This window comes from Apiospora aurea (assembly GCF_038362705.1).
Source record: "Apiospora aurea strain CBS 24483 chromosome Unknown utg000004l_segment0_segment0, whole genome shotgun sequence".
NCBI classification, from domain to species: domain Eukaryota; kingdom Fungi; phylum Ascomycota; class Sordariomycetes; order Amphisphaeriales; family Apiosporaceae; genus Apiospora; species Apiospora aurea.
Genome location: NW_027117391.1, coordinates 4706479 through 4729492, shown reverse-complemented (window position 1 = coordinate 4729492; position 23014 = coordinate 4706479). Strand labels below are relative to the sequence as shown.

At 54.8% G+C, this 23014-nt stretch overlaps 8 protein-coding genes across 8 annotated transcripts; 3 read left to right on the top strand and 5 right to left on the bottom strand.

Moving 5' to 3' along the window:
* Positions 1 to 514: 514 nt before the first annotated feature.
* PG986_006214 (uncharacterized protein) lies at positions 515 to 2455 on the bottom strand (the record flags this gene model as incomplete). Its single annotated transcript, XM_066842436.1, has 5 exons — positions 515 to 607; positions 665 to 838; positions 908 to 2072; positions 2127 to 2211; positions 2263 to 2455. The coding sequence occupies 5 exons, from the start codon at positions 2453 to 2455 to the stop codon at positions 515 to 517; spliced, it is 1710 nt and encodes a 569-aa protein (XP_066702298.1).
* Positions 2456 to 4599: 2144 nt separating this feature from the next.
* PG986_006213 (uncharacterized protein) lies at positions 4600 to 7371 on the top strand (the record flags this gene model as incomplete). Its single annotated transcript, XM_066842435.1, has 4 exons — positions 4600 to 4819; positions 4877 to 5326; positions 5628 to 6092; positions 6116 to 7371. 4 exons carry the CDS (start codon positions 4600 to 4602, stop codon positions 7369 to 7371), a joined length of 2391 nt encoding a protein of 796 aa, XP_066702297.1.
* A 299-nt stretch (positions 7372 to 7670) lies between these two features.
* PG986_006212 (uncharacterized protein) lies at positions 7671 to 9449 on the bottom strand (the record flags this gene model as incomplete). The annotated part of the gene is made up of 3 exons (XM_066842434.1): positions 7671 to 8583; positions 8635 to 9167; positions 9300 to 9449. The coding sequence occupies 3 exons, from the start codon at positions 9447 to 9449 to the stop codon at positions 7671 to 7673; spliced, it is 1596 nt and encodes a 531-aa protein (XP_066702296.1).
* An 836-nt stretch (positions 9450 to 10285) lies between these two features.
* PG986_006211 (cell wall protein) lies at positions 10286 to 11058 on the bottom strand (the record flags this gene model as incomplete). Its single annotated transcript, XM_066842433.1, has 2 exons — positions 10286 to 10563; positions 10641 to 11058. The coding sequence occupies 2 exons, from the start codon at positions 11056 to 11058 to the stop codon at positions 10286 to 10288; spliced, it is 696 nt and encodes a 231-aa protein (XP_066702295.1).
* A 1557-nt stretch (positions 11059 to 12615) lies between these two features.
* PG986_006210 (uncharacterized protein) lies at positions 12616 to 14949 on the top strand (the record flags this gene model as incomplete). The annotated part of the gene is made up of 1 exon (XM_066842432.1): positions 12616 to 14949. One exon carries the CDS (start codon positions 12616 to 12618, stop codon positions 14947 to 14949), a length of 2334 nt encoding a protein of 777 aa, XP_066702294.1.
* A 2014-nt stretch (positions 14950 to 16963) lies between these two features.
* On the top strand, positions 16964 to 19696 carry PG986_006209 (uncharacterized protein; the record flags this gene model as incomplete). Its single annotated transcript, XM_066842431.1, has 3 exons — positions 16964 to 17126; positions 17186 to 17858; positions 18025 to 19696. 3 exons carry the CDS (start codon positions 16964 to 16966, stop codon positions 19694 to 19696), a joined length of 2508 nt encoding a protein of 835 aa, XP_066702293.1.
* A 446-nt stretch (positions 19697 to 20142) lies between these two features.
* Positions 20143 to 21023, bottom strand: PG986_006208 (uncharacterized protein; the record flags this gene model as incomplete). Its single annotated transcript, XM_066842430.1, has 3 exons — positions 20143 to 20249; positions 20343 to 20864; positions 20927 to 21023. The coding sequence occupies 3 exons, from the start codon at positions 21021 to 21023 to the stop codon at positions 20143 to 20145; spliced, it is 726 nt and encodes a 241-aa protein (XP_066702292.1).
* Positions 21024 to 21766: 743 nt separating this feature from the next.
* PG986_006207 (uncharacterized protein) lies at positions 21767 to 22681 on the bottom strand (the record flags this gene model as incomplete). The annotated part of the gene is made up of 1 exon (XM_066842429.1): positions 21767 to 22681. One exon carries the CDS (start codon positions 22679 to 22681, stop codon positions 21767 to 21769), a length of 915 nt encoding a protein of 304 aa, XP_066702291.1.
* Positions 22682 to 23014: the final 333 nt, after the last annotated feature.

Sequence of the window (23014 nt, the reverse complement as noted above, 5' to 3'; positions counted from 1 at the left end):
TGACTTCCTCATCTGCGGTGTGAGGCCAGTGGGCTAAGAACCCTGCAAGAACCAATCAAGGAAGAATACCCGCAAGCCACGAGCTGCTGTGCAGGTCTGGAGACACTTTGAAATGGGCTGGGTAAGGTTAGCAAGCAAGTATTATCGATATTGTATGCATTGGGGATGCTGCGCCTTGCACACCACGGCTCCTAAGCCACCAGAGGCTGGAAGGGGATTTACTTGCGTGTGAGACATTTGGGCTCGGAGACAGGACGGCCTCCAACTCAACTCTTGGCGACGGTAATCACGAGTAAGCGCCATTTCACCGACAATCATCTCTGCTCACCATGTACTGATATCATACGTTACGTACGTGCCGAGATGTTGTATTGCATATTAAGTTCTAAAAATCTATGTCATGATATCTTTCCAACCTCGATATCCTCCAGTTCTTTCCGGGAGGTGCCCCTTGCCCACCAGTATGCTCCGAACCAGACCATAGTCACGACTGCCATCATTGGTATGCTCACTTTCATAAACAGGCCGAAGACTTCCAGATGAACTGCCACGGGGGTCCACCATCATCTGCGCTGCCCCAATTGAAGTTGCCGCCGTTGAAGAAGGTCTGTACTCTTGTTAGAGCGTGTTGCGCATGGCCCCAGCGGGACAGTGCCAGCCTTACTGCGACGAAGGTACCCGGGAGGAAGATCAGGGTCACCAGTGTGATGATGTGCATAGAAGCCGTCTCGTGCGCAGTTCGTTGGGCTATCTTCTCCATCGTCATGTTAGACCAGTACTGATTGAGGGCAAAGGACTTGTTGATCTCCATGTTGCGGAACTCGAGAATGTTGTTGAACTGTATGGGTAGGTATATTAGCTTGAGCACTTAGGAACCGGCCAATTGAGACTTGGCTGCATCACTAACCAGACTCTTGGTGCCCTCCAGTATCTGTATCTGGACTTCAAGCCGATGTTGCTGAGTCTTGAGGTTCTGTTGAATCGAAGCGCATCTACTCAAGAATTGCGCCACATGGGACTTTACGGCCTTGCAGGACGCATTTGATATTTGGTCGGACTTAGCCAACGCGCTGTAGGAGCTCGTGACCTTGTCAAGTATACCAATGTTGAGACCAATGACAAGATGGGCCTCTTGGAGTCGTTCACCAATTCGCTGGAGTGTCTGATACTCCCCGAATGTGAACATGTTCAAGGGCTTGAAGGGGTCCGACTGGTGCGAGTTGGTCTGTGTGGCTGCGACGTGCCCTGCTGTGCCCTGAATTGGTTTAAGGGGGATATTTGTACCATTCGGTGCACCTGGTGCAGACGTGGGCGCTGCGAAAGATGGAAGGTAGCCCTGAACTGCGGATTGGAGACGCGAAGTGGTTGTCTTCGTTGGCTTGGAGGTCCTGGTCAGATTACCGCGTCCAGATACCATACGTAGTAGGTCGGCTGGTCTGAAGTTGGCAGAGTCTTTGAACTGAGGCAGATCAAGGGGATCAAGTCTTGAAACATCGGTTTTGATCTGGATATCGCGCATGGAGTCTCCAAGTGAAGCGATGTACCATCGCCAGTTCTCGCTACACCATTCAAATGATATCAGATGTGTGGACAAAGTGGCTGCGAATGCCCCTTCGAACGTCTGCATGGACTGTTGTTGCATTGGCGGAAAGCTCTTGGTCGCTGCTTCGATACGCTTGTGGATTAGGCCATTGGCTTTGGTGCTGATCCACAAAGAAGTTCCGGATTGTGTGTCGAAGGAATGGTATGTTGCTGCTTGCCGAGTCTGCCACATGGCGTAGTCCGGCACGCCCTCCTTCTCTTCCTTTTCTACTGACCAGAGATTGTAGCATAGGCGAAACTCATGTCCTGAGCGTCCCCGATGCGGCAGGTTTAAAGCGATGGGGTCGTGGGTTGATGGGAGTGACGCTTGCTCAAACGAGGTATAGTAGAAATCTCGTGGCAACTCCTGGTAACCAAAGGAGAACAGGAGGTCAAGATACTGCGGCATTGTCTGATGGTACGAAAGCAAGTACTTGAGCATGGAGCCTGAGCAGTCCAATGGTGCCCGTGAGTGGTTGGCGGAGAGAAGGCTGGTTGATCCATATCAATAATCTGGGAGAAAAAGGCGAATCGTGTTTACTTACACATGTCTACATAAAGGATCTGTTTGACCTCCAGATACATGATTCTTCAGACTATCGAGGTCCGAAGCCGACTTTTTGTAGAAGGCTGTAGCCCATCAATAAGTTGTGCCTCTAAAGGATTTACATTTAAACTCACAAGATGCTCCTCTCTGCAAGTCCCAGAGTAAGACTTCAGCTTCGTCATCGTCGAGTAATCGATCTTCATCGTCGTTCAGTCGTTTAGCATAAGCCTCTAGGATGTGATCGAAATTCCGGCCGACCGCAAGGTTCTGGGGATACTGCAGGAACTTTTGACAAGACTCTTCAAAGAGTTGCTTGGGATTGGCCATTGCAGCGATTGCAAGATACTTAGGAAAGACCCCTGTTTGTTTGTGGTTCCTTTTGGCTCCCCTTCGATCGGGAAAGCCGGCTCTCGAGACCTTATAGAACGTTCTGAGAATCCTTCTATCAAACTCACCCCGAGCTCATGATTCTCATGGATTCCGCCATACCGTCAATGTGACATTCGAAGATGGCATTGCTGTTTCATTGTGATGCTCAGTTCAGCTGGGCTGCGCCGGGTATGTACGGCTGACTGGTGTCGGGCGCATGCAGCCTACAGGGAGTGAAAGCCCCCATCCAATGCCTGTCTTATGACAGAGTACGACCTCACCCATGCTCCCGAACTCCTCAGGCGCAGCGGGGGTCTGGGGCCGAGGCAGATTGTAAGTATGTGCTTTTCACTTGTCCGCTAAGCCTTGGCTTAAAAAATGCCATGAAAGGACCGATTTAATTGATTTGGCCAGTCTGCCTTATATGTACGCTCGTGTCCGACACCCAAAGAAACCACATTGCCCCCCTTGTGGCTCAATCCAGAGTCCATGTCGGGTAAGATGATCACCGCACAATGCCCGTTAAAACACACCTATAACATGGTGCCTGTCTTGCCTTTGAAAACACGTCGTCGTTATTGAGAAATGCCTAGCACCGAGTAGGTCGGTCACTTAGGCCTTTGGCTTCCTGCGAAGTTTACCGAGTGCCCTTCTGTCAGCCTGCCGCAGCCTGCATGTCAGCATCCTGATATTCTGTTTCATTTCAAGTTATCTGCACAAACCTCGGAAAGCCCTCCAGGAACCTCGACGACGAAGAAGTCATCGACCGACTATCATTGTGCCTTGCGGTCAGCTGGGAGCCTAGCTAAGGCTGAGCGATGAGAGGGCGAAGTCTTACAGAAATGGAGATAGAGTACCCGAACTTGTCTTTCAGCCACTTGTCCAGCCTATCGCGCCTCAGATTGTAATTTGAGATGGATTCTTGGACATACTCGACTTCTTGAGCTTGCGGCATGACGGAATGATTAGCATGAAGTCTGTAGGACAATTTCTACATGTTTTTGGGTTTTAGCTAATAAGTCTCGAACCATGGAATTGGCTGGACAGAGAGGATAAGAACACATTTAAATGCTGCGCAGCCGTAGCATCACCGGTCGCATGCCCATTCCCCAATACTACATCCAGCCGCTGCCCATGCAGCTACTTCATCACAGCCCCCCGGTCTCATGGTTCGTCCAGCAATTTGCCAACACAGCACTCCGAGGGCTCAGGATGAGGGGTAGCAGAGCCTCATCCTCATATCTGTCCGGCAGCTGATTGGCGTCCTCCCTATGACGAGGCAATTGTGGTGTGCTAAACCGCTGGTCATGGATGCCCTCTTGCATAAGACCAGCAAATCATCTCTGGCCTGAAATGTTGCCGAACAAATGGGCGGTTTTGACTGCCTTATGTTCGTGTAACATGCGCGTGAGTCAGAGACAAGGGGCGGCTTCCCGTGTGGTAGTTGAAAGCCGCAGGAAAGATGTTTCTCATCTTGCTATCCCACCGAACCGACATGGCGCTTTTCTGGCTGCTGGGCGGCGTACGTGCTAGAGTTATGCTTACCAGGGTCATCTGAGTACCTACTCAAGACCGCTACGTAGGAGTATGGAATTTGTCTCGCGGCTCCGAATGAATGCTCCAGACAACGTGACAGAGGAATAATGTCCTAGAATGCGCCGGCCTATCCAGAATTTCAGTAGCGACTTTTGCGTTTTAGCGCCTGGCGTCCCGTCCCGCACGGATTAGTTCTACTGCTACGGGGGGCCACTGGTAGCGGCTAACGGCATCTCCACCAACAACAGCAAAATAATACAGTAAGGTGATTGACTGGTTTCCAGCGTTAACATCTACACAAAGTGAAGATATCGGAACTTCCAGGCACTAAATATTGTGCGTGCAGGTGGACCAACGTTGCAAATTTGAGCGTTTGGTGATCGTGAGTGGTGATGTTTGCTGACTGAAGAAAAGAACCCCAATTGACAGGACGGTTGAGCGCAGAGGCCCTGGTTAACCCCGCTAACGCGTAGCAGCCAAGAGTACGGAAATGGCTGACACGATTTATCAGCCCGTCGGTTGATGCTTCAGCAAACAATCGATGTCTTCCACGCCAATCCACCACTATGTTCTCTATATATCATCTGGCACACTTATGGGTTGCAGTTCTTGTCACATCCATCGTCGTAGTAGCATCAGGGGAGCAGTCTCCCGCCAAGCCCAATTGGCGAACATGGGCGCCATACCGTCCGAACCTGTACTTTGGGGTTCGCCTCCCAGTGCCCGACTCGTTACTCATGGGCTTGATGTGGGCTCGCGGAGATGACGATGAAATTATAGCGCAATGTAGGTTTTGTCATCATGAGAAACGCAGAGGCCCAAATTGCTGATAATCAAGTCAAGCGCTTCGCGACACGTGCGAGCAAGACGAGGGCATGGCGGGCTATGGCTGGACCAAGTACGATGTCAGAACCGGTGGCACCCAGCTCATCCATGACCAGGAGCTCTACCTTGATCTCCAGACGGACTTTACCAAGTCGCCAGATGGGGATGCCTGGGCTGTTCGTGTGAGCGGCACTCCAAGGAATGATGCCCCTGGCACCGTCAAAACCATGGTCGCATTTCACCTGGCGCAAGAAGGCCTCAACGCCGAGGAGGGCAAAGACCTGAAGTGCAAAGAAGCCCCGGAAGCTTTGAGCGCCGATCAGTCAGCATATATCACCTGCGAAGGCCAATTCCCCTATTTGGGTCACTTCGAGTTCTGGGCGTCGGGACGAGCAACCAACAAGCTCGTCGGGGAGCCAGTGGTGCGCCAAGCTTCTATGCCTAAAGATAAAATATGGAAATCCAAGAGTAAGCACTCTTTGAAACAAGCCGCGAGAACTCAGCTCATCCGCGATAACTGGCAGCTGCATTCGTGGACCAAATCACATCCGGCGGTGACTCCGTCCTCAATGAGCGCCATGGAAACATGCAGTTCTTACAGATGACATTTGAAGGCCCGTTCCAGGCACGTCAATGTGATTCCTAGCTCGTATGGTTAGAAGCTAATTTCTCTTAGGTTGACTTCATCTATAAACCGAAGGGATCCCCTCCTGTCTGTAAGTTATAAACCAATTAGGGGTAGCAATATATGTCACTGACCCCTTCCCAGCTGCGACAGTCACCACACTACTCGACCTCTTGGAGTCTCAGTTCGACCACAGATTACGGACCGTGTTCCCCATCAGTACCGCCTTCGAGGGTGAAGCGTATACTAAGTTCTCAGCAAGCTTACTCTCAAACCTACTTGGTGGGCTGGGGTACTTCTACGGCGACAGCAAAGTCGACAACAGCAGTGCTCCGGAATATGTAGAGGCCGATACGGACTTCTGGACGAAAGCAGAGCAGGCCATGTCGCGGGCTGAGATCGCAACTACTTCGCCAACCCAGCTCCTATCTTTTACGCCTTCTAGGCCATTCTTCCCGCGGGGCTTTCTATGGGACGAGGGATTTCATCTGCTGTCCGTTATTGAGTGGGACCTGGACCTTGCGGTCTCGGTTATACAGTCATGGCTAGAGCTCATGGATGATGATGGCTGGATAGCTCGCGAGCAGATCTTGGGACCGGAAGCCCGCAGTAAAGTCCCAGAGAAGTTTCAGGTCCAGTATCCCCATTACGCCAACCCCCGACCCTTTCGCTTCTGCTCCCCCTCATCTTGTCTAAGGTCACCAAGGCCTCGCCGTACCTGGGCCATTCCTCGCAATATTTGGATCCCTCTGATGAGGCCACAGCCCTTCGAAGTCTCCAGGAGCTTTATCCCCTGTTTGACAAGCATTATGAGTGGTTCCGTCGAACCCAAGTGGGTAACTTCAGCTCTAAGTACCCGAGACCGGAACACGCCGTGTCCGAAGAAGGCTATCGTTGGCGCGGCCGGACCCCGACTCACACCCTGACGAGCGGTCTCGACGACTACCCGCGCGCGGACCCGCCACATCCCGGGGAGCTGCATCTCGATGCCCTTGCATGGATGGGCGCATCCGCCAAGTCCCTCCTCCAGCTCGCTCAACACCTCGGTCTCGAGTCCGAGGCAGCGAAATACTCGACGCATCTCGGAGACATCAAGCGTAACCTGGACATCCTGCATTGGGACAAGGGGTCGGCAGCGTACTGTGACGCGACCATCAGTTCCAGAGGAAAGTACAAGCGCGTGTGCCATCTAGGCTACGTATCCCTCATGCCGTTCCTCCTGGGCCTACTAGAGCCCGAACACCCGCACCTCCCCGCCGTGCTGGATCCCCTTTCCGACCCTAACAAGCTCTGGTCGCCGCGCGGTCTGCGCAGTCTCAGTCTTGCCGACGGGTTCTACGGCAAAGGCGAGGACTACTGGCGCGGCGCTGTGTGGATGAACATGAACGTGCTGGCGGTACAGCAGCTGCACGCTCTCGCAGTGAATGGCGGTTCCGAGAAGGGTCGTGCGGCCAAGCTAGGCGCAGAGCTCCGACGAAACGTCGTGCAGACGGTCTACGACAGCTGGGCGACGACCGGGTTCGTCTGGGAGCAGTACAGCGACAAGACGGGCAAAGGGAAGGGTAGCAGGGCCTTCACTGGCTGGACGGCGTGTATTGTGCTGATTACGGGCTTGGAGTTCCCGGGTTTTGAAGACGAGAAAGGCAACCAGGATACCGCGACGCCTGCCAAGGCTAGTGTCACAACCACCATAGTCTTGATGCTGGCTGCTTTCATCTTGGTCCTTGCGCTTGTGGTCTTGGCGTTGGCTGCCACGTTACACAAGCGTCGTGTCATGGCGATATGGGAGCACTTGAAGGCTCGATTCCAGAAAGCGACGGGCCGTGATAAAGTCACATATGAAGAGATTATCGACCTGGATGATCGGGATACGTCGCATAACAATTAGAAAGATCCTCAAGGCGATGCCATGTCTCGCTGTTACCTCAATTACCAAGGCACACAGTCATAATCTATCAAGATGCCGCGGAAGGCATTTCACTTGTACCGGATCATCCCTTCAATTCGAATATGAACTATGCCTCACATGAACTGGAAGCCCATCTTTCGGTTTCGACAATCCTCCTTCCCGCATACCCCTGTAGGCACGGTCACCCCGCAGACGGTCGATATTGGGTTCCTTGTTACCCCTGTGACTTTGATTAGTACCTGACGCCTGCTCACCAGCGCGATTTGAGTGAACGTGACTTACTGGATCGCATCCCACTCGTCCCAGGCAGTTTCGAAATCGTATCGCCTCGCAACATGCACGAGAACGAGACGGACCTCTAACAGGGCCAGATCTTTACCAATACAGTTCATGGGCCCATGTTCAAAGGCCCGCCAGGCGTGCGGTATCGGGGACAGGGGGTCGCCCTCGGACACCAGCCAGCGATCGGGCAGGAACTCGCGCGGCCGCGGCCAGAGGTCGGGCCGGTAGTGCATTTCCCACACGCCGTCGATCAGATCGAAGCCCTCGGCCGACACGGGGGCGCCGCCCTCCTCGGCGTGCAGTACGGTCTTGGGGGTGCCCTCGCGGAACGAGCCGGCGAGCGGGTACATCCGCAGCGTCTCTTTGATGACGGCGAGGGTGTACGGCGTCTCGTTGATCTTGTGCGGGTGCTCGAGCAGCAGGGCGGGCGCGGCGAGGGGTTCGGCGCCGAAGACTTCGTCGTGCTCCTGGCGGACCTTGGTCAGGACCTCGGGGTGTCGCGACAGCTCGTACAGAGAGAAGCAGATGGTGCTGCTCGTCGTGTCGTGGCCGGCGAAGATGAACACCTTCAGGTTCGACATGATAGTCTCGACGAAGAGCTTGTCGGGCGTCACGGGCTCCCCCTTCCGGGCGCAGTTCTCCTGGTAGCGCTTGAAGACGAGGTCGATCACCGTCTTGTCATCGTGAATCGTCTTAGTGTCACCCATCGCCGCGATGCGGGCTTGTACTTTGGGCTTCAGGAGCTCGGCCATGGTACGGTGATTCTGCCAGCCCCTGATATGCACGAGAGGATTGAGAGATAGAAACCTGTTCAGCAGACTCCTCGGTTTCATCTGGAGGATCTGAGTCTGTAAGGCGTCGCGGAATGGCCCGGGGCCGTCGACGAGTTGTTCTCCCAGCTTCACATCTCTGGACACGATATTAATAAGACCCATGCACGATCACGACGCTCGTACTTACATTGCTACCCTGGCGATCACGTCAAACGTCAGACTCGTCGCCCAATCTTCCAACTGGAAGAGCTTGCCCCAGGGCCCTCCGGCCTTATCTGCTCGCGCTTCGACCTTGGACACGAAGACGCCGATCTCCTCGAGCAAGGCTGGCATGTGCGTCAGGAGGTTGCGCGGGAGGAAGCCGGGCGCGAACCTGGACCGCCACACCCGGTGCGTCGGAACGTCCGCCGAGATCAGATCGAGGCCCAGGGAGACGGGCGTCATGAAATGGCGCGACGTCTCGCCGCGCGGCGCCAGCTTCTCCGTCGTGAAGTGCTGGCTGAGCTTCGGGTCGCTGACGCGGAACATGGCTTTCCGGACCGGCCACAGGTCCAGGAGCACGAAGGGCGGGCACTTCTTGGCGCCGGGGAAGTACTCTTGCCAGTTCTCGAACATCTCGATGATGGGCTCGGCATGGTGGGCGTCTTTGGGAAACTTCTTCCGGAGCTTCGCCAGGAGAGGTAGATGGCCCCATAGTAGCGAATGTGGCTGGGCTATCGGCTGTGAGGCGGATAGGATTGTCAGTCACAACCTCAAAGAGGGGCTCGGTGCTCGAGAGCTGCTGTTGATATGCATGGCAGATGGACATGACAGCGCGTCGGAACACCGTATAATCAAAAGGTGTAGACTTACAACGCCCTGACGTATGAACCGGCGGAACTTGAGGCGATCACGAACACCCACTCCAATAAACTGAAGAAATATAAAGACGGCAAGAAGAAGCAGCGATTGCGAGACTACCCGGAGGCTGCCTTTCGGCAAGCTGGGGATATCGAGGCCCATCGGATAGTGTACCGAGGCCAGCAGTTCAGGCATGCTAAAATAAGAAGCTAAGTCTACAACATCCGCTCAGGCTTGTTCGACAAAGCCCATACCATTGCTTAATGTTAACGCTCGGATACGGGCGGAAAGAGGGGGTTCTTATCCACTTCGTTCCGGATCAGTCAGGACCGAGGATGCAATGCAAGGAGGACTGCTTAATCTTATCAGATGACTTCAAACCTCATTGGCGAACCAACGTAGCATTGCGAAACAATGGGGTCGGAGCAACCATCTTACCGCCTCGGACCAGTAACCGGGCAGCTTACTGCGAGCAAGTGCAGGCTCTGACGCAATCGCAGCCGGGGAGTTGGTCGTACGCCGTGATACTCCAGTCTCTCTTACTCAAGCGCTCGCAGCAGCAAATGTGCCAAAGCGTTGGTTGGTAGACGTTGTTTGAAATCAACCAACTTATTCACATGGGGCTCATTATGAGACCAATAGGTTACGGCCAAAACAAAGAGGTGTGACACAAAAGAGCATCAATTAATGAAAAGCAATCTATCTACTGTATATCTATGCAAAATCTATCTATATAAACCCGAAGTATACTAATGTCTCAGAGAAACAATATACATCGCCCCCACCAAGTCCTACTCTAGAGAATGAATCACTTCACAAAAGAAAAGTGGGTGTTGAGAGAAGTCTCCGTAAAGGGCGGCCTTCGTTTGCGGCGCAGTGGTGGGTGGTACCGTGTAACCTGCTTCAAGCAGATACCCACCAGTTTACCATCCCTATATATTTGACTGCCGAGCCTTTCCAGCAAGCACGACTTTAGAGACTCTGGAGCCTACCATCGTTTACAGCAGGATGGCGGCGGCGGCGGCCAGGGCGAGGACACCGGCCGAGACACCCAGGGACCCGGCGCCGCTGTGGGACACGGTCTCGGGCTTGCTGGTGACCTGGGCGACGGAAGGCTCGTTGGTGGTGGAAGCGGGCTCGGTGTGGTTTCCGGCACATGCGTCAAGCTTGGCGCCGAGGACGGCGAACTTGCTCTTGAAAGCCGCAATCTCGGTGGCGCTGCCGTTGGAAGGGAACTTGGTAGCCACGGTCTGCATGAGGACACCGACGTTCTCGCCTGTTGCAGATCAAGGAGTCGGGAGTTAGTCAAACGTTTTTCTAGGTGTATGTACGATGCATGATGGAGTGACATACCGAGGCCGCCGAACCAGCCCAGGACGGGACCGCAGATGTGGTTCTTCTCGAAGAGGGGCACCTTGCTCGTCAGGGTGACGACGAGCTCGTCGCCGGCGGTGGTGAGCTTCTCGGCGGTGGGCCGGAAGCCCTCGGCCTCGCTGTTGGTGACGGGGCCCATCTTGGAGCACCCGCTAGTCGCGCTCTTGACCGTCTCCAGGGTGGTCTCGATGCCGCTCTTGATGTCGCCGCCGGGGCCGCCGGCATAGTTGGTGGAGACTTGCTGGAGGGTGGCCATGCCGTTGAGGACCTGGTCCATGACGACCTTGAGAGGACCGACGTCGCGCTTGTTGTTGGTGGCGGAGCGGGGGAGAGCGCCCATTTGAGCCTCGACGGCCACGGTGGCGGAGAGGACGACGATGGGGGTGAAGAACTTCATTTTGTCGGTGTTGAGTGGGTGATTCAAGAAGATCGGTATAGGGAGGAAGACTGATGGATATACAGGAAGCGAATGTTACTGAGAGAAGACGCTTGAAAAGATGATTAAAGTAAGGGAAACGATATGAGAGTATGTAAGCGAATGTTGCGAGTGAGTGTTGTGAGCGAATGTAGTTGATTGTGAGTGAATGGGTTATTGTCTGATATCGCGGATACCACAGTGGCTATATACTCCAGTGTCCGCTTGACACATGAATAAACATGGCCTTAGACGCAAGCGGGATCACGACAACTGCCGCCATGGCATTGGTAACGATGTGTAACTTCCTAGGGATCGGTGGATATGACGAGGCGTCAACGTGGTCGAAGTTTACTTCCAAGGCTAGCCAGCCCGGCACCTTGGTTTACACGCGGACTCATTCGTAGAAAAGGAAGAACATTCTAGGGTGGCTTGGCATACTATTATTTCGTGGACCAGCCATGCTCACCCAACACATTCCACACGCTGAGCCCTGATAGCTGCGACAGAAAGCTTCGCAAAGCCTCAGAATCGCCCGTAGGAGAAGCTCAGTTCTTGCTCTAATTTCAGCAAAACTCCCGTCAGACCCGGATCACCGGCAGAACAATAATACCCATGACTGCAGCGCTGGCAACATCGCGAGCATGAGGCTGGCTCCGGAGTGCTTTGACCCGGCATCGCTGTGACTGATGGTATTGTCCTTGGCTATGATGCCCATAGACCACGAAATAGCGTTTGGCTCCGCCAGGCACCGTTGACCTGGAATCATAGATGCAGCTCGGCCCTGGTGCCTAATACAGGTCTTTGGCTGTAAGATTGATGGCTGGGTACCGTACTGGAGTAAATACTTAACGGGGAAGCAGCTCGCCTATTTTGCTCGTGGTCCATCCCAAATATTTCTGTCGAAGTTGGTAGGTAGTGTGGACTGCTTTGACTTCATTGTGCTACTGTTTCCCCGCCTTTCGACCATGTCACGAAGCCTTCCACGATGCGAGGTATGGAGAGTGTGTGGCATGGTTTATAGTATCTTGGGTGTATCAAAGAGGTCAATCACTTACTAAATTTCCATCTTGTCGCTCATTAGGAGGCTCATATCAATGGTTGCTGTGGTAGATGGTGTGTAGTGCAGCTCGAGATAGATTGTCGGAGGTTTGCGACCCCGGTCTCCGATGCTGGGATCAGTACCTAAATTTAGGTAATCTTCATTGATGGGGCATCAATGAAATTAGTGGCATATCGATAACTAGTCACTATTCCCAGCGTCGACCTCGGAACGAGACCATCGATTCGAGCGGAAGGCCAGGATATCTCCTCTGCGACCCTATCATCCTTGCCAAGCTGTGACGGTATCTCTCTGCATTTACGTGTCGCTCTTGTGCATCTTTGGCGAGCCTGACGAGCGATCACACTTGTCGTCTGTTGCCCCTCCGGCCTGGCATTTAGGGTACGTCACGCCAATTACGGCTGGATGCAGATGCCACGGCCACTTTGCGGCCATTGAATCCTTCCTCAGACATACCGAGCACCAAAAGCGACTTCATGCCGTCCTCCAATCATGACTCGCCTCTCGAGTCAATACCATCACCTCCAATGGCCGCCTCTGCTTTCCAGGCCCAGAAGAGCAGATACTCCCTAGCCGAGGGCGCACCCAGGGCCCGATCCGAGATCACCCTGCCCTATCGAATGTCCGCCCCCTCCGCGGCCTCCCTATACGCTTCGACCCTATCACCGCCTGGTTCGCGCTCGCAGTCGCCCATCGGCCGGCCAGTCTCTCGCCTCGCAGCTGGCTCTATATTCGGTGGCTTTGCGAACAATGCCCTTGCTCTCGTGGACGGCGTCGGAGACAGCCCAGGCGACCCGCTCAATCTGATCCTCAAGGCCTTCGTCCCGCACGTTGCTGTCTATTCGTCTGAAGATACCGACCTTCTTCTCCGAGAAAAGGGCTTCGAGCTTGGGCTGTGGGAGATACTACGACCGTTTGGCGATCGTGTGGCAGGCAAGGTTATCATTAGGGACAGTAACGGCTTGAGTCGCACGTATGAAGACTATTCGGTACACTTCGTTCGCTACGGAGAAGGCATAGAGCATCCGGAGCCCATGAACAGCAACATCAAGTCACCAGCACAATCAGAAAAGGTAGGCGGCTCTTCGGAAAAGGATACAGGATCGCAGCAAACCCGGAGAAGAGGCGGGAACGGCGCAGATGTCGAGGCCGTCGTGGAACGCCATCTGTCATACGCCGAAGAGTCGTTCGGTATCTCTCCCCAACTTCTGGACCCCAAACAGGGCTTGGACACTGAGACGCCCTCGCCGTACTATTCCTTGTACCTACGCCGCCTGCTCTCTGGTTTACCCTTAGTACCGCATGAAACCTTCGCGCATCCCGTAGCTTGCGTGATAGCCATAAGCTCCCGGAATCCCTCGCCCATAGAAACTCTCCGGCGTCTCTACAATGATACAAGCGCTGGCGAGAAGCGACTGCCCAGCTGGGTAGACTCAGAGTATCTGCGATATTACGTACTCGTGCACGACGAGGAGAAGGATGACATTACGAAGTCCATGTCATTATTCGAGCAAATGAAGCGTAATCTAGGTTTACACTGCCACTTGCTAAGGATAAGGGGTACGCAAAGCGCGGCGACAGACGACGACAGCATACCGCTTGCCACGAGTGAATGGATGTCTGCGGCGGAGGAGTTGGCAAACCTGCGAAAGCATGAAAACCAAGAGGACTTTGAGGTCCCCACGCGTTACATATACGAGTCCGACGCAACGGCAATCCGCACTTTTATACGTGAGATGGTGACGCAATCCATTATCCCGACAATGGAGCGTCACGTCTCGGTGTGGAACGACCAAGTGGCCTCGAAGCGCAAGGGCGTTACTGGGCGGATAATGGGTCTTACAAGGCGTTGGGGTTTTGGAACTACCTCCAAGTCATCCAGCGGCGGCCCGGGGTCGAGCAATTACGACATGCTTGGGTTCTATCGGCAGGACGCACCTGAGGCCATCATGAGGAAATTGGCTGATTATTGTTTCATGCTCCGGGACTGGAAGCTGGCACATTCCACTTACGATATTCTCCGAAGCGATTTCCATGGCGACAAAGCATGGAAGTATCACGCAGCTGCCAACGAAATGGCTGCACTCAGTATGTTGATAATGCCCCAGACTATGTCATCCAAGACGCGCACCGAGACGATCGACACCATGTTTGATGCTGCATTCTATTCGTACCTTACCCGTTGCACGGCCCCGTACGGAGCGATCAGGTGTCTCACACTCGGTCTTGAACTGCTCCGCCTCCGGGGAGGCTCCAGTGTTGATGAGGCGGCTAAGTGGGGTACCCGTCTACTGGAAAGCAGGATCGCAGGCCCAATCGGTGATGCGCTCATCAAAGAACGGCTTGCCGTTTGTTACGCGTCGAAGAAGGCCGTGGGCACTCATGCCTGGGGCGCTCGACGGCGCAAGTCGGCAATGTGGAGCGCGCTTAGTGCAGAAACATGGCTGGCCCAGGCGAAATACATACAGGCGCAACGGTGCCTTAACGAGGCCCGGAAGACGTATGGTGATTTGCCGAACGATCAGGGGATTGACCACTTTGCCGAGGCCAGTGCTTTTATGCTCGAAATCGGTCACCAGCTGAACCAGCACCTCCAATCTAACGATCAAGGAGAGAATTCCAGCGACGACGAGGGGTCTGAGCCGGTAGACGAGGAGAGCGAGGTTATGAATGAAAGAGGCAGGAGGATCAGCACCCTGGGACTGCCTGGCGCGACGGCAGCAACCCTTGAGGCTGCTCCTCTCCGAAGCCAAACGACTGATGAAGACGACGATGTAGATTCCGGCAAACCCAATAACGATTTCGGCTAACAAATTCTATCTGGGATTAGAATAGAGCTGCGGCATGCATTGGAGGGGCGGTGTTTATTGGCCACTATAATTATAATGCTTGGGGAGATTTCCTCCTAAACAGAACTCCAGACCTCACGCACGCCCAGAATCATCACTCCCACTGTGCAATATTTCGTCACGTCAACCGCTTCGACCGGGTACCTTCAAAGGCCTAGCTAGAACAGCCAAATAGGGTATGTCGCGTATTCCGATCCCACGCTGTGAAGGTCGTGCTCCAGGCTGTCATGAGAAGAGCCAGTCGACTCATGCCAGGCCTACCCAACATCTCTCATCGGGCAACGAATCTGCACGCGGTCAATCCCCGAACTTTGAAAAGCGGAAGTAGCATTTGGCGAGGGGTCTAGAGCCTTTAAAATTTTCCGCAGCATCGCTTAGAATCGATACGACCTTCCCCAGAATCTCCCGAAATATCGAGAGTATTTATTGAATAAGTACCTACTTCTATGCTTACTTACTCAACACGGTCTGCATTCAGCGGCTTCTCGCCGGAATTTCCCATCAATCCGTGATGGGGCTGCGGTGCAAAGTCAATTCAGCCGCGTAATCTGCCGGTGCATGGCGGCCTGCATTGCATTGCGAGCTGCGAGCCTGGACAGCCGGCAAATAGGGTGGGCTTGTTGGGTGGCTCTCTGGTCATCCCTTGCTTGCAGGGCGGTCGTTGGAGACGGGCGAGCTGCTGGCCCTGCATGGTTTTGATCGCAACATCGGTTCCTTGGCCGCAATAACGGGGTTATTGGAGGCTTCAAGGTTCAAGACGTTCGCAGCCCGACGATGGGGCAGTTGAATTTGCCCAGGCAAAAGAAAGCTTCCCCGGGCTTTCTGAGGCATCAAAAGAAGCATGTGTGAGGACGCCGAGTGTGTCATGATGGGAATTCTCCGAAACAAGCTTTTATCAACCCCTACGTGCTCTTACAGACCATCCGCCATTCAACCGCCTACTCACACCTATGGCTACAAATTTTCCCGTCGGCTCGGCGGCGATTGCACAAGCGCTATATATAGGATGGTGTTTTCTATATCAAGCCCAAATCCCCTCGGTTGGACATAGACTCTCATCATTCCATGTCGTTCGATGGCTGCAGGGCAGTGACCCAGCAAACAGTCCTATATCACAGTAGTGCTACAGCTAATAATCGCTGCATCGCAACTTGGAGACCGTGGCTTTTGTTAGGCCACCAATTCTTTGCAGCATACAGGAATCCACTGCGCGAGTCCCTATACTGATTCAAACAATACATTATCACTGTTGGGTTGCTGTATCCTTTTCTCCATGAATCGTTCCTTCGTTTTGACCAATCTGGAGAGTAGTGCCGAGGCTTTCTGCCAAGACGGGACCTTGTGGAGGGTTAATATACGGTTGAAGCGAGGAGGATAATAATGCAGCAGCATGCAGAAGCGAGGATGGGCAGGGCAAAGGGGGTTCCATCCAATCGCGCCCCGAATGGCTCAACATGTTCCTGGAGACACAGGGAAACAGGACGAAGGAGCAGATTCTGCTCGTCGGCATATCAATTCCACGAGCTGTCAATATGACAAGCGAGGGCAAGGAAGCGACCGCATGGGACCTTCTGCCGACCATTCCATCAACTCTCGTATTACTTAGCTGGACATGCAATACTCGAGTCCACCTTGTGCCTCGGACTGCTGCCGCCGTCTGCGTGTTCTAGCCATGGCCAGAATGTACAGAGTCAGACTATACTGCAATGCAAGGGTAGCAATCAACTTCTGCATGCAGATGGATGAGAATCGGCGTCCCTGCCCCGGTTACTCTGTCCATTTATCCACAAATCTATGCGAATCTTGCGCAGCGTGCCTGGAAATGCGTTCTCATATTCCGGTCTAGAAGGAAATCGCAAAGGTATATAGAATATGTCGCTCGCTGCAGCCATGGCGATCGATCTCTCTTGTTTCCGTCGCGCAGTTCAGCCAGCTCGATTTCAGCTATTCAGCTACGAGGCATATCATAGCCACCATGCTGGTAGGCCTAATCATTAGCAGCACTTGCCTCCTCGGCAGTGCGGTCGCTGCCCTTACTCCTATCAAGAGGCAGGGCCAAGCATGTACAGCCGCTTTGGTCATTGACGACTTCAGCCACTGGAACGAGAACTTGAACAGCCTGGAAGGAGCTACAAGCGGTAAGCAAGCTGATATCGCCAACATCCCCTTCCTGTCACTTATTGACGTCGGGGTGCAGACGATGGCACGATGAATGCTACGAGTGTCGATGGGGGCGTGCTGACCTTTACACCCTCGGAGACTGTTGAGTCGTACATATATGAGCAGTTTGGATGCACCACTGCCCTTTCTCAGGGATATGACACCATCTCGTTTGACATCAAGGGCCCTGAAGCTGCCTCGGTGTCACTGGAGATCCAAACCCAACCCAACTGCGATCCAGGAACGACCGAATACAACAGCACGTACTTCACCATCGACGGTTTGAGCGGTACCTTGGAAACCATCCAAGTTCCCTTGAGTTCGTGGCCTGATGCCAATCTGGACGGCGTGGTCGGTTTCCTGTGGTATGGATTCTCCAAGGGCTTGACGGGGACCGATAGTGTCTGGCAACTCGACAATGTCCAGCTCCTTTGCGGTGGTACTCCAGCACCACCACCGCCGCCTACAACTGACCCAGGTATGTATAAAGAGCTGAAGCAGGTGGATATAAGTGCAAGCTGGCTCACGACCTCTTCTAGTTCCGACTACAACCACCACAACGGCACCTATCCCGACCGTCACTGTGACGGTCACAGTTTCACCTCCCGCGCCTCCACCGCCACCCACTACCACGCGCAGAACGACAACCCGCCGAACCACTACGCGCAGGCCGACTTCGACTTGTCGCTGGTGGGATTGGGATTGCGATGGTGATGATGACGACGATTATGATGATTGGGATAGAGTACCCAGACCTACTGCTCCTCCAGGACCTCCAAAGCCAACGGGGCCTCCAGGGCCTCCGGCGGTACAGAGAAGAGAGGTTGAGGAGCGGGAGCGAACAACGGAGCTTGCTACCCGACAAGACGATTGTAGCCTCCTGGCTATCGACGACTTTGAGTCTCAGTCGCGTCTCACATTTCTCTACTACAATGCGTTGCTGAAGTCTTCCAGCGACGATGGAACCATGAAGTCTGTCGTCGTCCGGAACAATAAGGTGACCTTCACACCACAAAACACGGATTCCTATTGGTACTCGCAAGTCGGCTGCATGGATGTCCGGGCATACGGAGGCATTTCCTTGAGGATCACTGCCCCAGCAGGCTCTCAATTCGATGTTCAGCTTGGTTCGACCAGAGGAGCTTGCGGAACCGAGGACACGAAGAGTGCGACTTTAACGACCCGGCAACTTGGCTGGACATTCGACGGCACGGAGAGGCTCTACAGCATCCCATTCTCCAAGTTTTCGGGTATCGACTTGACCAAGTTCGAGACGTTCTACATATCCAACCTGAAAAGACCTGTGACGTTCGGTCCTCTCGCAATGTATTGCGGGGACACCGTTCGGGAGTTCGTCGTCAAACCCCCGATTCAGCCGTCGGAGCCAACAGCGACGGTGGGAGCGCCGCCCAGCAGGGCGACCAACATAGTAGTCGACCAGTTCATGAATGCCAACACGAACGCCCTCGGCGAATGGCACGGCGGTGACGAGGGCCTCGACTTGACCTTCCGCAACAACAGGATGACGCTCAAGACCAACGACTCGGACCTCATGTGGAACACGCAGCTGACCGGGAAGTGCCGCGATATGCGAGACTGGCAGGACGCCTACCTGCACATCGCCTACAGCGGCAGCAACAAGTTCAGCATCGCGCTGCAGCAGCACAACGAGAAGTGCGACGAGAGCATCCAGCCCTTCCCGGAGACGTGGGACTCGCTCGAGGCGGCGCGGTACAGCGACGGCGGCGACATCTACATCCCGATGAACCACTTCCGTGTCGACTTCGAGCGCCTCGTCGGCTTCGCGCTCAAGGGCTTCTACACCACGGACGCGACCGTCTTCTCCAAGCTCGAGATCGTCAACCAGGTCCCGCGCGGCTGGACGGTGCCCGAGAAGCTGCCGTCGGGCCAGTTCGTCTTCGCGTGCAAGCGGCCCAACTCGTTCGCCTTCGCCATCGACGACGGCGACCCGGTCTTCGCGCGCCAGGTCATGGACACGATCAAGGACGAGGGCATCAAGGTGACCTTCTTCACCGTCGGCGCGGCGCTGCAGGACCCCTCGACCAACCTGAGCAGCCTGTACAACGACATGGCGGCGCGCGGCCACCAGGTCGCCATGCACAGCTACACGCACCCTGCGCTCGAGGGCCTGCCGGACGAGGCCTCGATCGACTGGGAGTACAGCAACATGATCCGGGCCGTGGCCGCGACGTTCGACGGCATGCACACTCCTTACTTCCGCGCCCCCTTCGGGACCGAGGGCGCGCGCATGCGCCAGCGCCTCGCGGCCGTCATCGACGACCCGTACATCGTGCAGTGGAGCGTCGACGTCGAGGACTGGCTGTGGGCCGAGTCCGACACGCCCGAGAAGCAGCTCGACGCCTTCAAGCGCGACGTCGACAAGGGCGGCAACCTCGTCGTCATGCACTACCTCTACCCCTCCACCGTCGGCTACCTCAAGCAGTTCATCCAGATCGCCAAGGCCACCGGCAAGCAGCTGATGCGCGTCGACCAGTGCATGATGGACCCGAACGCGCCCCCGCTGTGAGAGAAGGAGAGAGCGTTGTCGGGTGGCCGAGCGACGGGGATAGGGGGGCTGGGGCTAGTCTTTCCAGCGGTAGGCTGAAGTCCAACGCAGTCACTACTTAAGCGGATTATCGCTTCATTTCTAATGAAAATCTTTGGGATCAATGCATTGAATCGATGAACAAGTCGGTGATAACTGAGCGTCGCCTGTCACTCTATCAATCCAATGAAACATGATACTGCTAGCCCAATGTGACACAACACGCATCCATCATTTGGTTATTGGTCCCTTGTAGTCAACATAGCAGCAGCTTCGAGTACTTTTTGTTCTATAGCACATCACTCGTTATATTGATCTACGTAACGCTCGTTGCCCATAAGTGACATAAACCCGTGTGGATACGTGTATCGCAACCTTTCCAAGGCCTGTAGAGACACTTTGACGATATATCCAGGGGGTTTATCGCTCTAGGCAGTCGCCGCAAGAACCTTGGCCGCCAGGCCTTGAGCGTCCGCAGAGGTGATGACGTTCTTCGGCTTGACCCAGCCCTCCTCGAACGGCAGGCGCTCCTCCTCTGTAGTAGACAACAGTCAGTCAACCGGCTCGGGGCAAAAGAAAAATACTCGCAATCACAATTGCAAGGAGAAAGAGAGATAGATACACATACCAAAGAGAACCCGGAGGTGCGCCTTGTTAGCATTCCCGTCAGTGGCGCTGCCGAAGACGGCCAGGCCCAGCGCGCACTCGAGCAGGCTGCCCTGGACCTGGGCGGCGCCGTAGGTGAAGGTGTCCGGGTGGCTCGCATTGGAGCGGGCGATGGCGCCGGCGCGGGCCGCGGCCATCTGCTTGATGGAGATGGTGTCGTCGGGGAAGTGGGCCAGGGTGTCGGCCCAGAGCTCCTTGTTGAAGGCGTGGCTGTCGCCGTCGCCGTTCTGCCAGTCGGCGCGGCTGAGGCTGGCGTCGTGCTCGATGACGCCGTGCTTGTCCAGGTCGTCCAGGTTCAGCGTGTCGGCGTAGCCCGTGGTCGAGGCCTTGATGCCCACCGCTGTCACCAGCTTCGTGGCCGCGGGGTCCAGGTTGGTGACTTCCAGCAGCGCGGTGCTGAAGTCGGACACGGAGATGTTGAGCCCGTTCCGAGCAATGTAGCCCGAGTTGGCCAGTGAGTTCAACATGGGACAAGGGCTGCGCTCTGTGCCGAGATCTGTCAGTCGTTTCCATGCCAAGTTCGGTTCGGGCAATTCGAGTACTTACTGTCAGATGCCGAAGGGGCCTGCCAAACATGGTCGTTGACGGGGACAGCGGCGACGCAAGCCGCAACGGAAACGATGATTGCTGCGGTGGACCGCATGGTGCAGGTTGTAAAAGATAGACTGGTGGTTAGATATGCAGACAGAAAAAGAGAGACGATAGTTAGAGCTGGATGCTGCAAAGTGCTGGATGGCTGGATGCTCCTTCACCAAAGCAACTGCACCGGCATCGTCATATATATAGGCGCGAAATGAACGGACATTTCGGAGCAAGCGACGACTCTCCCATCTCCATCCCGGCAGGCACCTCGGCGTGCTTGCATGGTGTAGGGTGCGGTATACTACGTGACGAGTCAGCGACCCCTGACAATAGCGTCCGGATTGGGTCCAGACTCCGTGGGTTATTTTGGGGCCATCCTACGAGGGGGTGCCCCTGTCTGCCTGTCAAGCCCTGCCATCCGCATTTCTGCACTGCCGGGGCGCATTAAAGGGTCAATGCCAGGAGACAAGGGTTGGACTGGACGGGCAGGCCAGAAGGCAGGCTGCGAAACCTGCTTTCCGCACTCGCGGACGCTATCTTCGGAAGGTAACGAATATTGCAGTCGCATTGGCGACGGGTATCGAGCCGGCTGCCGCATGTCGCTGCAATCTATTGTCCTTTCGACACCGCCATTGGCATTTTTTTTCTGCTTGTCGAATCCTTGCTAAAGTCCGACGGATAATAAATTCGAACGACCCAGATACAGTATCAATTCGGCAAAAGTTTTCCCAATGAAATCCACAGCATTTCCATGAGTCAAGAAGACACAACCTCGGCGCGCGCCCACATGCATGCAGTCTGTCGCTACCTAGTCGTTGCGACCTCTTCGGTTCCTCCCGGCTTTGTGGCAGAAATCGCCACATAGCGCCAATGGTCGCGTCCGCGGTAGGACTCAACGCCAGCGACCGTGTTGATGAAGTGGTGCTCTAACCCGAACAGCCGCACGAAAAAGTACGGCACGATGGCAAGCATGAAGAAGGCGCGCGTCATGGGCCGGATGTTCTCCGAGTAGTCGCGCACGGTGACGTCCTCGAAGCCCGCCTCTTCGATCATCCCCTTCAAGACGGCCGGGTGCGAGACGGCGTTGGTGGGCATGGCCGAGTACTGGTTGATCTTGACCATCGAGTCTGCGAGGCCCTTGCTGGCCTCCTGGAAGGGGTCGTGCTCGTACTCGAACTGCACGAGGCGACCGCCGGGCTTGAGCAGGCGGTAGAACCCCTCGAGAACACGTTTGGGGTCTGTCGCGTGCACGAGGGTCTCCATCGTGTATACGCCATCAAAGGACCCGTCCGCGAAGGCCTCTAGATGATGGTAGTCCATCCCCTGCGCACTGACAACCTCGTCCGGTAGCCCGGAGCGCTTGATGTTGCGCCGTGCCTTGGCGACATGATGTTCCGTGACATCGATGGCTTTGACGTGCAATCCGTGGGCTTTTGCCATGCGCAAAGCAACATGGCCGACGCCGCAACCGGCATCGAGGACCTTGGAGCCGGCAGGGAGTGCTAAGGCTTCAGCCATCTTGTCCTCCATGTTGCGTAAGCCTTTAGAGAAGGGAAATGGCCAGTGGGTGTCATGATGCCAGTATCCAAAGTGTCGTGTGCCGCCGAGCATAAGCCTGTACCCGACCCTGGACTCTAGCGACTGGTAGTATGACTGCAGTTGGGCATTCGGGTTGATCTCTGGCTCGTTTGCGCCAGCCTTGCTTGTTGCGGTTGCCATGGTTTGTGTAGTGAGAATACGCACAAGCCGTATCGAATGCAATGATGGTAGGGATGGTAAATCTCGGGTTGAAGCTGCGATTGGGTCTGTTGAGATGTCGAGTCGAAAACAACAACTAAAAATGACTTCTGGATTGACATTGAAATCAAAGTGTAGGAGAGATTCGTCTGATGAATGTTCCAAAGAATGCGGATGTGTTATGAGTTGCCGCCGGTTGGTTGTTGCAGGAGGAGGAGGGCGCCTGTGCCGGATCCGGGCCATCGGCAATCACGGCGCTTACACGCGCCGCTGTGCCACAAAGTAGTCAAGCAATCAAGCAGTAAGGATCTACGC